Genomic DNA, 15,178 nt, shown 5'->3' with positions numbered 1-15,178 from the left:
AACACACAATAATAAACAACTGTAATTCTATACTATACTATACTATACTATACTATACTATACTATACTATACTATACTATACTATACTATGTCTAGTAGGGATGTAACGATTCACTCAACTCCCGATACGATTCGATTCATAATACTGGGTTCATGATACAAATTATTTTATTTATTTTACAAAATGAGACTGTTGACAAATGGTGACTGAACTATGCAAAACTGCATAATAGTTCCTTTTCTTTTTAAAAGTGCAACTGAAAATGTATTTTGTGCCATAACAATTGGACTTTAAAACAAATCCCATATCAACAAAACAATATAAATAAACTAAATGTGGCTTTCATTCTCTCTCTCTCTCTCTCTTGTTTCTCCCTTTCCTCTCTGTCCCTCTTGCCTTGGATTTCACATGTTCTTTCTTTCTCACCTTTTTCATTTTGTCTTTGGGAAGCCAAAATGCTTCCATTTCTGATTTAAAACATGGGGGTGAGTTCAAAATCGAAAATTTAATTTAAATTTAATTAATTCGAAATAGATAGCGCCATTTGCTGTAAAAAAAAAAAAAAAATATATATATATATATATATATATTTTCAATTCAATTTCGATACTCTGAAATTTAATGTGCATCGATATGAACCGTAACACCTTTGAATCGATTTTTAACTGCCTCACGATTAATCTTTACATCCCTAATATCTAGTTAAACTAAAATGCAGCAAAATACAAACTCAAATATGATCAAAATTAATTCTGGAAAAAAAATGTCTTTGTGTCGCTTTAAATCTTTAATATCAAAATGGGTCACGATCCCATAAAGGTTGGGAACCACTGCACTAAATAGTGTTTCTTTCCACCTTTTTACAAAATGAGATTCTATAAAATGCGTGTTCTCACTCGTTCATTCCATCACTATGTTCTATAATTGTTTTTAAATAGTTTTCTAAGCAAAATGTCGTAGTCGGACAAAGGGGGGTACATGGATTCAGGAATAAGAAAAAGGGGTACTTGAGCCAAAAATAAAGTTTGAGAACCACTGATGTAGAGAAGCCACAGCATGCAACGATTGTAGAAGACCTCAATCTGAAAATGAGTCTGCAGATCCAGGAGTCAAAGTGCCATGACATTTAAGAACGTAATTAAGTTTGTTGACAGAGCAGACGCAACACTAACGTTTTCTAACACTCAATGAATAAACACACACTCATTTCAGGAAGCTTCCTGTTAGAATATGGTGACGTCAGCAGAAGCAGACGTATCACCAACCAGGACCATTGATCTGTGCTTTCGCCTACAGTGACATCACCTCTTAGCAATTACCCTGGCTAATGAAGCAGGAGAAAAACCACTGTTAAGACTTGCATAAGACGTCAGTTCCACTACATAGGACACACTCGCCGGTATTGTTTTCTTCTCTGCAGGGCTTGGCTGTTGAGAAGGAAAACTCACACAGCAAAAACAATTACATCCAGCAGAGGGTCTCAGCCAGAGAAAAGGCCTGTCGTTTAATTTGTGGTCAATGAGGCTGCTTTAACAATCAGAGCTGTGGGCAATGCGGTTAGCGGTAGTAGCACTAGCAGGAACCATTGAGAGGCCTTAAATCGATGTAAAAATTACACATAAGTGTGTCCAATTGACTTCTTTTTTGGTCATAACATGGTTTCCAACACAAGGGTGCTTTATCTGTGTAAATTAGTGAGACAGAGAGCGAGAATCATTGGATTTTAAGCTGAGCTAGAGGTGAGGTTAGCTGGCTAAGCTAGCTACTACAACAGTAACGCATGTTGTTTACTATAGCATGGAATATTCAATTCAATGCAACTTGATTTATACTGTATAGTGCAAATTACAACAATAGTCATCTCGAAGCACCATCAAAATGTAGAATTCTTAAGAAAAAGACCCAACAAAAGCATAGCCATAGCACTAGCTCCACGGCGTTAGACAAATGACTCTCTGTGTAAGTCTTACTCGCACAAACACACACACTATATTAAGATATAATAATATTATTAATCTTGTAATATTTAAAAGACTAATATATTTTCTTTCAAAAAGCAATAAGTCAAATTCTGTATCACCCTTTTGTTCCAAACACACAAGCCTTCATTCCTCCGCTAACAAAGTCTTTTCTCAACATGACAATAAGTCCTCAGTTTGCATGCTTAATGTATACAGCAACTTTCACATGTTTATTTATGCATTTGTGGTAATGCACATTGCTACGTTCCAGTATGTCCTCTGTTCCTGCACACACACATAGTGGACATTCTTCTGTAAGATCTTCAACAACAACCTCCTAAATCTGTGTTATTTGAACAAATGTGGGGATTCATTTTGTGATGGGTTACAGCACTTTGTCTAAACCTCTGCTCTGCTTCCGGCTCATGCACTAATCTGCATTTCCTGGGATATCTGCAGAAGAATCTTTCTTTCTGTTTTCTCTGTTGTGTAGCTGCAGATATTGTGACCGATACATAGTATTATTGCTTCAACAAAAGAAACAATAAAACAACAGCATTAATAACAAAGAGAAACTAACCACATTCTTGTACTCACACCTACATATATATCAAGTAATTGCATACAAATAGAGAATATGAATATAACAAATGTTTTGTTTCATATGAATCAAGAGTTAAGTGAGGGTAGTCCTCCAGGTGTATAAATCCAAGCATCTATAGCAGACAGAGGCAACTGGTGGCCTTTGTTCCAATGTTGTGCGGCCTCTGTCAAAGAGAAGCTGTCCTACGACGGTCGATAACAACACGCTAATTTAAGCCAAGTGTTTTCAGCACGTTCACCTAAAAGGGGTGGAGATTGCAGCGTCTGACCAATCAATGGAGAACTTGGCATAGCAACCGTTTTTTACAATGATGGAACAGAGGCGGAGCTTTTATACTCGCTCTGATCCACTTCATAACTTGGTCCCGACCAGGTTAGGTGTTCAGCTTAAGTTTAAAATGATGAACACTTCAAATCCATAATTCAGACCAAAAACAACACTGTTGTTACAGAAAAGTCAGGAATGAAAGAACCCAGGCAGGAAGCTGCTGACACTGTTAATGCATAAAGCGTGAGATTATTTATTATGATATTAATCCATTGGATGATAAACGGACAGCGCTCAGTTTCATTTTATTACAGCACACACATTTTTCTATTCAAGTAGACCTATTTATCACACACACTGACTTCACCCATCTGCAGATACCGAGACACAGGCTTCATCAGCTGACTATAGATCAGTCCATGAGATATAAATCTTCTAAATGATGCCATCGGTAAATGAAAGGATTGCATCGATGTCTAAATATTCTCTCTCCTGTTCACACATCACCTTTTATTGGACAGCTACCTTTCTAAGAGAACTGATTGGTCAAGAGGCGGGGCTTTAGCACTCGGTAAGATCCTAGCCACAACAAAACCGACCAGGCTAGCCGTTCAGCATAAGTTACCATGGTGATTTTTGCTCCATAAGACGCTAGCGAGCTTCATAGTCCAGCACACACTGAATAAAACCTGGAAGTTAGTGCTATTAGAGGTAATCTCACTTCGTAACATAAGCCCTTAATGAGAGAAAAATTATAAAATTACAAAACAACAACAAAAACACAGAAAACAAATACACCAAAAATTTCTCCAAAATCACAATATGACAAAAAACAAAGGTAATAGAGTAAAATACGCCAAATGACTTCAAACACACAAAAAACAACAGTAAAAACAAACAAAACAACAACATAAAGCACAAAATGACAAAGAAATGACACAAAACAACCACAAAAAACAATATATGACACCTGTATTCCCTGTATTAATGCTCAGATTGGTCATTATTTTAAATGCAGACGTGAATGTTGATAATGTGGCCCTCAGATCAGAAAACAACTTTTTTGTGACCCCGCTATGATAAAGGTTGCCCACTTCTGATCTATAGCAGAAATGCAGACAATAGTGAAAGAATAGGTTGCTCTCAGGAGCAAAATAAACCAAAGCATGAGACCATGATAGGTTGTTAGTGGTATTATGACAAAGTGCAAGCCACTGGGAGCACCAGCAACACATCCATAAAGCTAAAGGTCATTAAAATCACAGCGTGGGATCAACGGATACGCAGGTACACTTTCTGCCAATATCTTCAATTTCCTACCCAGAAGTGACAGATTCTGTTGTGTCATCATCAGATTAGCTCAATTGCAGCATGTGGAGAGTTGAGTAGCTGCATCCGAGGCTTACATCTGTGGATGGAAGTCTTTAGATGAAGTGATGTATAAGCATTGAATCACTAAACCGTAGAGCAAAGGGTTATGGATCAAATCACGTCTCTCTCTGCTAGGCTGAATATACACGCAAGGTTTAGTTTTGAGTAAAAACAACATAAAGCTGCAAATTAATATGAACAATTTTTTATTTCATTTTTTAATGTTACTTTTGACCAGATTTACAGCAATATTTGTGAAATTTGGGATATTTAACTTTTCTCATTGTTAAATGTTAATGTTAAATTTAAATACAAATGTTAAATCTAAATGCTAAATGTGAAATCTAAATGAGATTTTAGTTTGGTACGTCAGGTGAATTAGAATAATAGCTAAATATTTAGTTTCACCCGTGACATTTAGATTTAACATTTAACATTTTGATTTAAGATTCAGAATTTAGATTCAAACATAACATTTAACATTATATTTAACATCAACATTATATTTTACAAGAATTGTTTTTTTCACAAATTTCACAAATATTAAATAGTAAATCTGGTCAAAAGTAAGATTTAAAAATTCCCATTCGTTTTTTAAATGTTGCTAAATGTTGGGAAAAGTTGCTGTTTATTTTAGCATGCGCAACATTACAATCTGCGCCCCATACATTAAACATATCCTCCTATAATCTTAACCACAACTAATGATAAGTGACATTTATTTATTTTAGGATTTTTTGTTTTTGTTGCAAAAACTGAAACAACCACATATTCTGAAGTTGGAAGTTATATGAAGCCCAACCGAGTACACAAAACTCCAGAATCACAGAAAATGACAGTAAAATGCACGAAATGTCAACAAAAGTAGACAAAAATGATAACAAAGACACACTAAACAACCACTTAAACACAAAATGACTACAAAAACAACAACTTGTACAAAAAAGACTTCAAAGACACACAAAATGCCAACGCAATTGCACAAAATGACAGAAAAATACACAAAAAAACAACAATAATGCAAAATATAACAAAAATACACTCAACAAATGCACAAAAAGTCAACAAAAATTTGCATTATTGACAAGAAAATAGAGAAAATGAATTCAAAACCATACAAAATGTCTAAAAACTCAAGAAAACCCACACAAGAGGACTACAAAGACTAAACTCATTCTTTTTTCTTGTGTTAATGCTCAGATTGGTCATTATTCTAAACGCTAACATGAATGTTGATAATGTGGTCGTCGGAGGTACTGACTATATTATAAGATGGATGTAGGTGGATTATATATTATTAGAAACACTGGCAAGGAAAAAAAAAAAGATGGACACAGTAACATGCACAACATGTTTTAGCAGCAAGATAAACTGAACAAAACCTGTCTAAAATAATCACATTTGAGGCAACAAATCACTGATCCTGAAAGACGTAGCAAGCGGGTCAGAAAATGGTCTTAGTTTGAAAGGGGGAAAAAAAAACAAGTTAAGAGATAAAAACGTGAAGTTGGCCTGTGATGCTTGTTTCAATCAGTCAGTCTGCCCACACAATTGAGTCACCACAAACAACAGCATGTGGTTATTGCTTCTGCTAAATAAACATGTTTAACTCCATTCACAGCTACGAACCCAAACAACAACACAGGCATATATCTGCATCTCTGTGTTTTTGGTCTGATTTGCTCCCCAGGTTGAGAACCTCAGCATTAGAGAAACTGGGGAACATTAATGCAAATGTTGTGATGTGTTTATGTGCAGCTTCAGGTTAGGATTCTTCTGTTTCATCTGTGGTGAAATCTCTGGAAAAAATAAATGTTTCACTCCATATTTGCATGAGCACGGCTTCCAGAGAGCACAAGGTGAAAAAACATCAGGTTTGCCGAATGATGTTTTTCCTCATTGGCCTTTCATTTCTTGTTAAAGATTGAAACAAGCTAACAATTTGGCAATTCCTTACAATTCCCAGAAGACATTTCCACACCCATCCCTCCCTCCCTTTGGTCCTCATGTCTGACTCTAGTCTGCAGACACAGTTAGTGATGAAAGAAAGAAATCTGCACTCTTAGGCTGCCAGTTCGTTGAGTTCAACTAAATACTTTCCTAGCTCTCTCTGTTTGCACACGTATCCATATATATTGACCCTCATCGCCTTTTTCCTTAAGTCACATGACAAGGTTTGTAGTTACGCTACGAGGCTAACGATGTGTCATGTGCTTGTGTTAAACACCCACCTACATCTCATTCTTTTCACCGCCTCCATCCGTCACTTCCATCCCCCCAACGGTCTGTCACATATCTCGAATCACTCTATGTCACGGAAATCATATTCAAATTATTCATCACCTTTTTTAAATCTGGACCGTATAGAAATTAGAACACGACCCAATCTGGTTCAATCACACAACTGAACAACTAATTAGTGCTGCCGAATTTAGCTATCATCAATTAATCGATATCGGTCGACAGCCTAGCCAATTATTCGGTCGATTTCTTTTATAGGTTGTATTCCGGAAATACAGTTTGCACAAGTTTGCCTTTATGTTGACAGTATTATATAAAGTTGCTTATTTTTATTCATGCACAGTATCATGTGTATATCAATGTTCTTGTTTCATAAATCGGCCAATATCTGCCAATCGGATATCAGCTTTTTTTAAAAAAACCCAGTATCGGATCTGCATGGCTCTCTTAGAAATCTTTATCCTCTGATTGTTATCTTTAGGTAATCTCTCTTCTCCCACCCATGTATCCACCCACTTTGACCACAGTGTGTGATATCTTCCCATGTCCACGCACGATTACTTGTTTGTCCGTTTGTTTGTTGAGACCTCGCTCCATTTCACAGAGGGAAAACAGCTCTTCCCTGTGATTGATCTGCTCTCTCTCTCCTCTCACACCGGATCAATAGTAATCTCAATTCTCAACACTTACCAGCTGCATGCCACAGATGAAGGCCAAGGTGCACCTGCCACTGCAGCACCCCATGATGTCCTCCTCCTTTTCTCTAGTCCTCCACGTGGATCAATAGCTCCAAAAAACTCTCCTTCAAGGAGGGCTTGATGGCTGGCTGGCAGCCCCGGGTTCAACAGCTCTTTGCCGGGCCAGAGAGAGCAGCACAGCCCCTTACAGTGTGGAGCTCTGGGGAGTGAATGGCACTGACTTCATCAAGGATGGAAAGTCTGGGTTGGCATTGGGAAAGATCCAAGTCTTCTTTTTGAAGTCCATCTGACAGAGTGTTTAACACAACATTATTATGAAGAATAATAAACTATCTAGTCCATCACAATCCCCCTGCCCAAACATCATCATTGGACCACAATGAACAACTGCATCCTTCTCGACGTGGACCACATGAGAGCCCAACACAGAGATAAAGATACAGAGTGGATGCTGCTGGGATCATCCGTCCAGATAGAAATCTCTTAATGATTAATCCGATTAGGCATCACTTTCACTTGCACGGGCTAATTTTCTGTTAAGGAGGAGAAAAAGTGACAGAGGAGCCTCAGGGGAAGTGATGGGCACGAAGCGGCAGCATCACACACACAGCCCCGGTTACAGATCTCTCCCTCCCCCGGTCCGTGTGGGGAATACGGGGATTAAAAGAGGAAAATGTTGCTGGGGATCGTCCAGTTCCAGGAGCCTCTGTGAGATTATATCAGCACTAAAAAAGACATGTTCATCCGGATCATCATCTCCCATTCAGGTCCAAAACACAAGACAAGTGGTCGGTCCTCCCCTGGTTATTTCCCTGCCTCACCCGTCACAACAAACACGTTTTTTTTTGTTGTTTTTTTTTTAAACTGCGCTTATTAAATCACACACTGAAAAAATACAACATACATCAAAGAAGGACCAAGTGGATAAAAATAATAATTTAAAAAAAAAAAAAAAAGAAAAAAAAGGATTGTCGTAAGTGTCCAAGTGGCGATGGAAGGAGAAAAAAGCCAACTTTAGTGTGTCGTCTCAGGCTCGTCTTTAAGAAATGAAGAGAGGAGACAATGGGAACCAGGATGGAGAGAGAGAGAGAGAGAGAGAGAGAGAGAGAGAGAGAGAGAGAGAGAGAGAGAGAGGGGGGCGTCTCCCGCCTGGCTACAGTCAAGCCACACGTGACGCTGCACGGGACTCTGGTGAGGAGCTGATTTCAAAATAAAATCCAGTGGTTATCAATTAACAATCATGTCTTTTTGGAAAATAAATTATTTCTTTTCGTATGGAGTTTTATTATAATCATGTTTTTTTTTTCCAACATGTGCCTTATTTTTATCCAAACAGAATACAAGTAATAATAGGAAAAAAAAAAACTGCATTGAATAAATTATAAAACCATTTGTTTAATACAAACTCAATACATGTAATAATAAAAAAACTGCATAGAATACATTATAATTTCGCCCTTCCTTGTATATTGAGCAGTTGCACGTTTTTCCCCAAGAAAAGGAGCCATTCAGCACTCGTCAAATAATATTAGCTTTGAACCATAGCTTTGAAATCAAATTTTTAATCTCAGCACGTCGGAAGTAGAAAAAAAGCTAAGTGGAAGTAGCATAAATAATTTTTCCGGTAGTGCACGTGCTCATAATCGATCTCAGCACAAGGTAAACTCACACAGTGACACCGGAGTTTCTGAGAAACGTCTCAATGTCCCGCCCTAAACAGCTCCACTTCCTCTGCCAATCTACCAGAAGCCACGCCTCTACTTTTCTTCACGCGCATCACGGAACATAACAAAGTCGCATTGGGTCGCATTGTTATAGGTCTATGGGTCAGGTAAGAGCCAAAATCATATTTATCTGTTTATTGTTGTGACGTGTGGCCTTGTTTCCGTGCACAGTTCCACATTCACTTTGATTGACAGTCTCAAAAGCAGGAAGTCGAAGCCTATTGGCTGGGCGCAGTCGGCAATTGTTTCCATTTGTATAGGGGTCTATAGGACGAAGGAGGGACTTATATACATTAATGTATATGAATGACCACCAGCAGTAGACCATAGTAAAAGACTAGTTAGGTATTTTTTTGCATTTCAAAATAATCATACATAAACATAGATTTCTCAGAAACTGCGGATATCAGCTAAAACACGCATTACCGAGCCGTGTTTAGTACGGACTATTGCTCAATTACCACAGATTATCCTCCATTTAAAGCAGTGGTTCTCACATTTTAAAGAGTAAAATAATTTATCCCAATCGCGACATATTTTCAACAAAATGGGTTAAAAATGTATTATTGAAAAAGTACTGCAGTGGTTCCCAAACGGTGTGCCCCAGGACTTTTTTCTAACATTATTGCAATATTCAACTACACAAAATAATTATTTTTTCATTTACTACTTTGTATGCACTAATTTCATTTTTTTTTTTACTTGTCTGCACGTGCTGTCAAAGGTCAACACTACAAGAAGTGCAATCATTATGAGACAGCAGTGCATGTTTTGTTATTGCAATAAAATAAATTGATTTATTTTATTGCTTAATTGTGACCATCACTAGCCTTCCCTAAGGAAGGGTAAGATACCTTTTATTATAGGGAGGATATAAAAAGGGAGAGCAGTGTTACACCTAGGTGGAGGGGGAGGGGAAAGGGAGCAGGGAGGAGAGACTCAAGGTAGGAAACAGAAAGTTTGGGGAAGAATAGATTATTTTACAGTGAGAGTGAGATGTGAAGTTGTAGAATATATTGTGCTTATTATGTTGTGTAATCAACCCAGTCTGTGTGTGAAGCTTAGCTATAAAGTTAGTGGTTGTGGACAGGGGGAATGAGTGAGTGGTAGCACCTAAAGCAGGTATTTGGAATCAACGTGTCTAAAGTTATGCCCAGTATGAGTTTTATCCCACATCCCAAGGCGTGCCAGTGCATCGTAGACCAGTATATGTGCAAACACCGCTACCGCAAACCCAGGAACTGCCCCGGGCCCACAGATGCAGCCAGGCCAGCAGAAGGAGTGGGGGCCAAGGAGCCTCAGGTGACCCCCCATGGCCGAGCAGCCCCCCAGGCGCCCCCGAGATCCCAGGCCAGGAAGCAGCCACCGTCCCCCACGCACACATCCGAGGAAGCCCCAAGCAGCCGAGCACCCAGCGCATCCCGCCACTGACCCCACGCCCAGCAGACGGCCAGAGCCGCGCCAAATGGGCAGGCCCTAGCCCAGCAGGGACCGGACCTCAGGCCAGAAGGACCCAGAACGGAAGTAGCACCGAGAGCAGCGCCCCCAGGGACGACGACCACACCCATAGCCACCTAGGGTACCAAGGGGACGCTGCAAGTTGCCCCGCCGGCCGACAGGTGCACCGACCGAGCACCTCAGAGCATGCCAGATCGCCTTTCCTTGATGCCGCCCGCGCAATGAGCCCAAGACAGCCCCCCTCCACCACCACCAAAGGGCCCAGCCACACCGCAGAGCCCGGGTCACAGGGCGCCGCCCAAGCCGGCATAATACAGAGGCAAACTCTATACCTTTTTTTATATATATTTCATTAATACATATTTCATGAGTAATATAGTTGTCTTTGTCACATTTTATTTGGCATTAGTAAATAATTGTGCACATTTACAGATATTGTACAAGACATGAGTGATAACACGTGTTATAAAGGCTATTTTGCACAATAGGTGTGCCTTCAGATTTTTACTTGTCCTTTGGTGTGACTTGGACACTAAAAGTTTGGGAACTACTGCTTTATTAAATGCTTTAAATGTTATCTTAGGAAATTTGTAGTAAATAATGTCAACTAATTTAAAAGTCAACATGTTAAAACTAAGGCACAATAATGTTAAAGACAAGTCATCTTGTAAGATGTTTGACAGTTGTGCTTTTCCGTTTCAACTTCCTAGAAGATTTCAGGCTTTTATTGTGAAGGTTCGCCCTCCGGATGTGTGTGTGGCTTGACGGGGCTGATGTTCTGCTCAGCAGGGAGCGGTGGAGCTTTTTCACTCACACAAACAGACAGAGAGAGACGCTGCTTTGGTCGGTTAGCAGCTGCTCATGGCTGTGTCCTTCCACCACCACCATTATTATTATTATTATTATCACACTTGGACAGCTTTCCCTCTCAGCGGGTTGTCCTGCCTTGTGTTTCTAGATTATTATTTTATCCTCGTTTCTTAATTTCCCTAAAGAACGCTTGAAATGCCTTTCACAGCTGGTGATGAGGGCTGCAATTGGAAGAAGCGCAAGAATTTCATCAAAAGTGTGAAAAAACAAAACAAAACAACAACCTTTAGTTGGTGATTGGTTCATTTTATAAATTACCTTTATTTTTGTTTATCTGCTTTGCATCAAAATGGCTGATAAAGAAGCTGTTTGTTTCTAAATTTAAAGAGAAAACTCAATGCGTATGTTGTTGGGGGCGAGGGGGGGCGGGGTCACCAGTGCCACGCCTATAAAATGGCCAGCAGCTTAAACAGACACAGAGGTGGAGAGGCTATCACTGCTTTGGCTATAGAACATAATGGCCGGCTTTCCCCTTACCATCAATCTCTGCCAGAGCCTAGCCCTCACACACACACACACACACACACACACACACACACATATTCAGGTGCACACAAACAAACGGTTATGCACAAACACACCCACATTCACCACACAGTGGGACAGGAGTTTAATTAGGCCTCTAATCTTGAGTGACAAGCCCATGTATAATACTTGATACCCCAAGGCCACATGTCGACGCATCCACCCGTTCAACCGTCTATATGGTTTATCATCTTACATTAGACGTCCCTCAATCAATATCAACTTCCTGCTTGATACAGACAGCCTTTCTTTGCCTATTTTCCCTCTACATTCACATCATTTCATTGGTAAAATGCACCAAACACGGTCAATGTTCGACAAACATCTTTGTGTCTGAAAAGCTCTGGCCGATAAGAAATAAACCTCTGGTGATCAGGTGGACAAATGACCAATCGCATCGAAAATGTGAAATCCATCAAATCCGTCAAATAAAATTAACGCGCATGCCAACATTTTGCACAAGAAAGAGCAAGTTACGTGGCCTCCCACGTGACCATGTACAGGAAAAAGCAGGTGTATGACGAGACGATGAAGTATCTTGATGCACAGTCTGGGTGTTTATTGTCGAGTTATGCAGTTTTCTATCCTTTGGACAGTTTTGAAGCATTTTTAGAGGCAAATAAATCAGATCGATGAAAGCAAAAAGTTGTTTTTATTCATGCAGGTAATAAAATGTCTAGTTTGGGGCGTTTTCTGCATCTTTTAAACAGCTTTTAGTAATAAAATCTATAGGTTGTATCTAGCAGCGTTCCAAACAACTTCAATTAAAGGTGAGTGGCTTAAGAATATTTTAGGCCTAAAGATGCCACTGACCTCTAGGTTAATGTTCTATATGCTTAAATAACAGCCTTCAAAATAAAAATAAGATTTTTGGGTGGATTAGAAATTTCAAAAATGCCGAATTCTATTTAAATTTACAATTAAACCATACTGTTTATTCCAGCCATTTGTTATAAACTATAAGTCCTCCCACATACTTAACTTTGTCTCCTCTGTATTAAAATTTATCACCCATCAATTTTGAAATAGTCAATTCATCTAGTCCAACATCAATGACTAAGGCACTCTTTCTTATAGTTTAAGTATTAAGAAGAACATTTCTATGGGGCGTCAATTGTAAAGTTGCGCATGCTAAAAAAAACAGTAACGTTATGCAACATTTAGCAACAAACCACATTTAGAAAACGTATGTGAATTTCTTTGTTACTTTTGACCAGATTTACAGCAATATTTGTAAAATTTGTGATTATTTTTTTTTCTCGTAAAACATGTCAATGTTGAATTTAAATGTTAAATCTAAATCTTAAATCTAAATCTAAATCTAAATCTAAATCTTAAAATTTAAATTTAAATGTTAATGTTAAATAAAAATCTTAAATGTCAAATCTAAATGTCACGGGTGAAACTAAATATTTAAATAAAATGCAAATTTACCTTTTAGATTTAGCATTTAACATTTAGATGTAGATTTAACATTTCTATTCAAATGTAAAATTTATATTTAACTGACATTATATTTTTACGAGAAAAAATATGACAAATTTCACAAGAATTGCTGTAATTCTGGTCAAAAGTAACATTAGAAGAAAAAAAATCACATTTTGCAAACGCGGTTTGTTGCTAAATATTGCAAAAAAGTTGCTGTTTACTTTATCATGTGTAGCTTTACAGTCGGTGCCCCCATACATTTCAGCACTTACCTTGTTATCTGATGTATGCACTGTCCTGTACAAGCCCCCACAATTGTTGTGGGGCAGACATGGACATTGTTCCTTCACATATTAATAAACATGATGAAGTCACAACATTTAAAGACCAATCGAGAAAGTCAATATAATCCAACTGACCAGTTAAAATATGGACAAGAAAGTAGATGCTTTTAACACATTTTGCTCTCTTTTTGTCTCCTAAGAGAAGCTGCTTGGCTGCATCTAGCATAGCACGTAAGCACATATAAATTTGATTGTGACATAGATAAAAATAAAAACTGATTATGAGGATAAAAATAGCAGCGATAAAAGAACGTTATAAGACATAGGCAACACCTTCTTCAGATAGTGAGATAGCAGGTGTTGGCTTTATCTGTCTAGATGGACCAGATGCTAGAAGACTGTTTTAGTGCACACACACACACACACACACACACACACTACTTTGACACATTACGCCTCCTCCTATCTGAGAACAATCAAACTGCAGAGCGATGACAGTTGGAAAATGAGATTGTGATTGAAGCACAAAGGGCTCATGTGGACCCTTCACACCTTGTAAAATTGAGAATGAAGAGAAGCCAGATATGTGTTCATATGAGCATGAGGACAGCTAGTGGGTAAATAACAGAAAGGGCAAGGCAGCAAAAGCTAACAAAGAAAGACTAAAATGATAACGGTAGGAAGAAAAAAAAAAGTCTTGATTTGAAACAAAAACTGGAGGAAAAGTGTATATTTGAGCAGAGAAATGAGGAAGCACAAAGTGTTGAGCTGATGGATCTCGCTGCAGGAGCTGCTGCACGCTGCGGTGAGAGTGACAGGTTGACACACTCGTTCTGTCTTATTGATAAAGTACAAAGCCATTAAACCGTGAGGGCATTAAATGCACGCAGTTCATAAAAATTTCAATAAGTCTACAGTTCTCACAATAACACCAGCGCAGTGAGGTTGGTAGAATGGCAAGGTTTCTAAAAAATAATGGATTTGAATGCACACAAAAGGCTCCAAAAATTGCCAATTTTATATGTATTTCAATAAAAAACATATAATAAATTGGTGAAACCAATAGTAATGTTTTATTATTCATACACTTGGTTTTTGTATTTATCTTGTCTGCACATGCTGTCGAAGGTCAACACTATACATGGTTTTTTTATTTATTTTTTTATTACAATTAAATACACAAATTTATTTTATTGCATAATTGTGACCATCACCAGCCCTCCCTAAGGAAGATTAAGAAACACTTTATTAAAGGGAGAGTATAAAAAGAAAGGGCAGTGTTACACCTAGGTGAGGGGGAAGAGAACAGGAAAGAGGGAGTCAGGGTAGGACAATGGAAGGGGGGGGGGGTTTGGGTACAGTTATTTTTAATGATGGTAACCTTTGATTTTGGTAATGATTGAAAGAATAATCAGCATTTTTATCACATTTCATCTGTGAGACTAACAACACTACAAACCTGCCAAAAAAGTGCTGCAATCAGGACAAAATCACAAGAGAAGCCGACAATAAACAATCAGAAATATTGATCATAAATTGATAAAACATAGTCATTCAAAAATGTCTTTATTGTGGAACATTGCAATATTATTTAACCTTTTTTTGTCCCACAGCACACCTTCTGCATGCACCATATACTGTACTGTACATAATTATCTAATCTGTTTTGCAGCTTCACATTGCTGCCAATAGCCACCGGCTTACAATGCATGATGGGAATTTTAATTACTCGGACTTGGAAAGAT

General features: G+C 38.3%; 2 protein-coding genes across 2 annotated transcripts in view; one reads left to right on the top strand and one right to left on the bottom strand.

Annotated features, from left to right (window-relative positions):
* nkain2 (sodium/potassium transporting ATPase interacting 2) overlaps nucleotides 1-8,173 on the bottom strand; it is a 107,422-nt gene extending 99,249 nt beyond the window's left edge. Inside the window, exon 1 of the mRNA XM_028439291.1 lies at nucleotides 7,137-8,173. Within this exon, the coding sequence (XP_028295092.1) occupies nucleotides 7,137-7,190 (54 nt within the window). The 5' untranslated portion in view covers nucleotides 7,191-8,173. The remainder of the gene's footprint in view (nucleotides 1-7,136) is intronic.
* Nucleotides 1-15,178, top strand: part of LOC114457462 (triadin-like) — a 67,415-nt gene that overhangs the window by 18,300 nt on the left and 33,937 nt on the right. The window lies entirely within an intron of this gene.

This window comes from Gouania willdenowi, chromosome 24, assembly GCF_900634775.1.
Source record: "Gouania willdenowi chromosome 24, fGouWil2.1, whole genome shotgun sequence".
Lineage (NCBI taxonomy): Eukaryota > Metazoa > Chordata > Actinopteri > Blenniiformes > Gobiesocidae > Gouania > Gouania willdenowi.
Note: the sequence above shows the minus strand (reverse complement) of the source record. Positions and strands in the feature narration are given on the sequence as shown.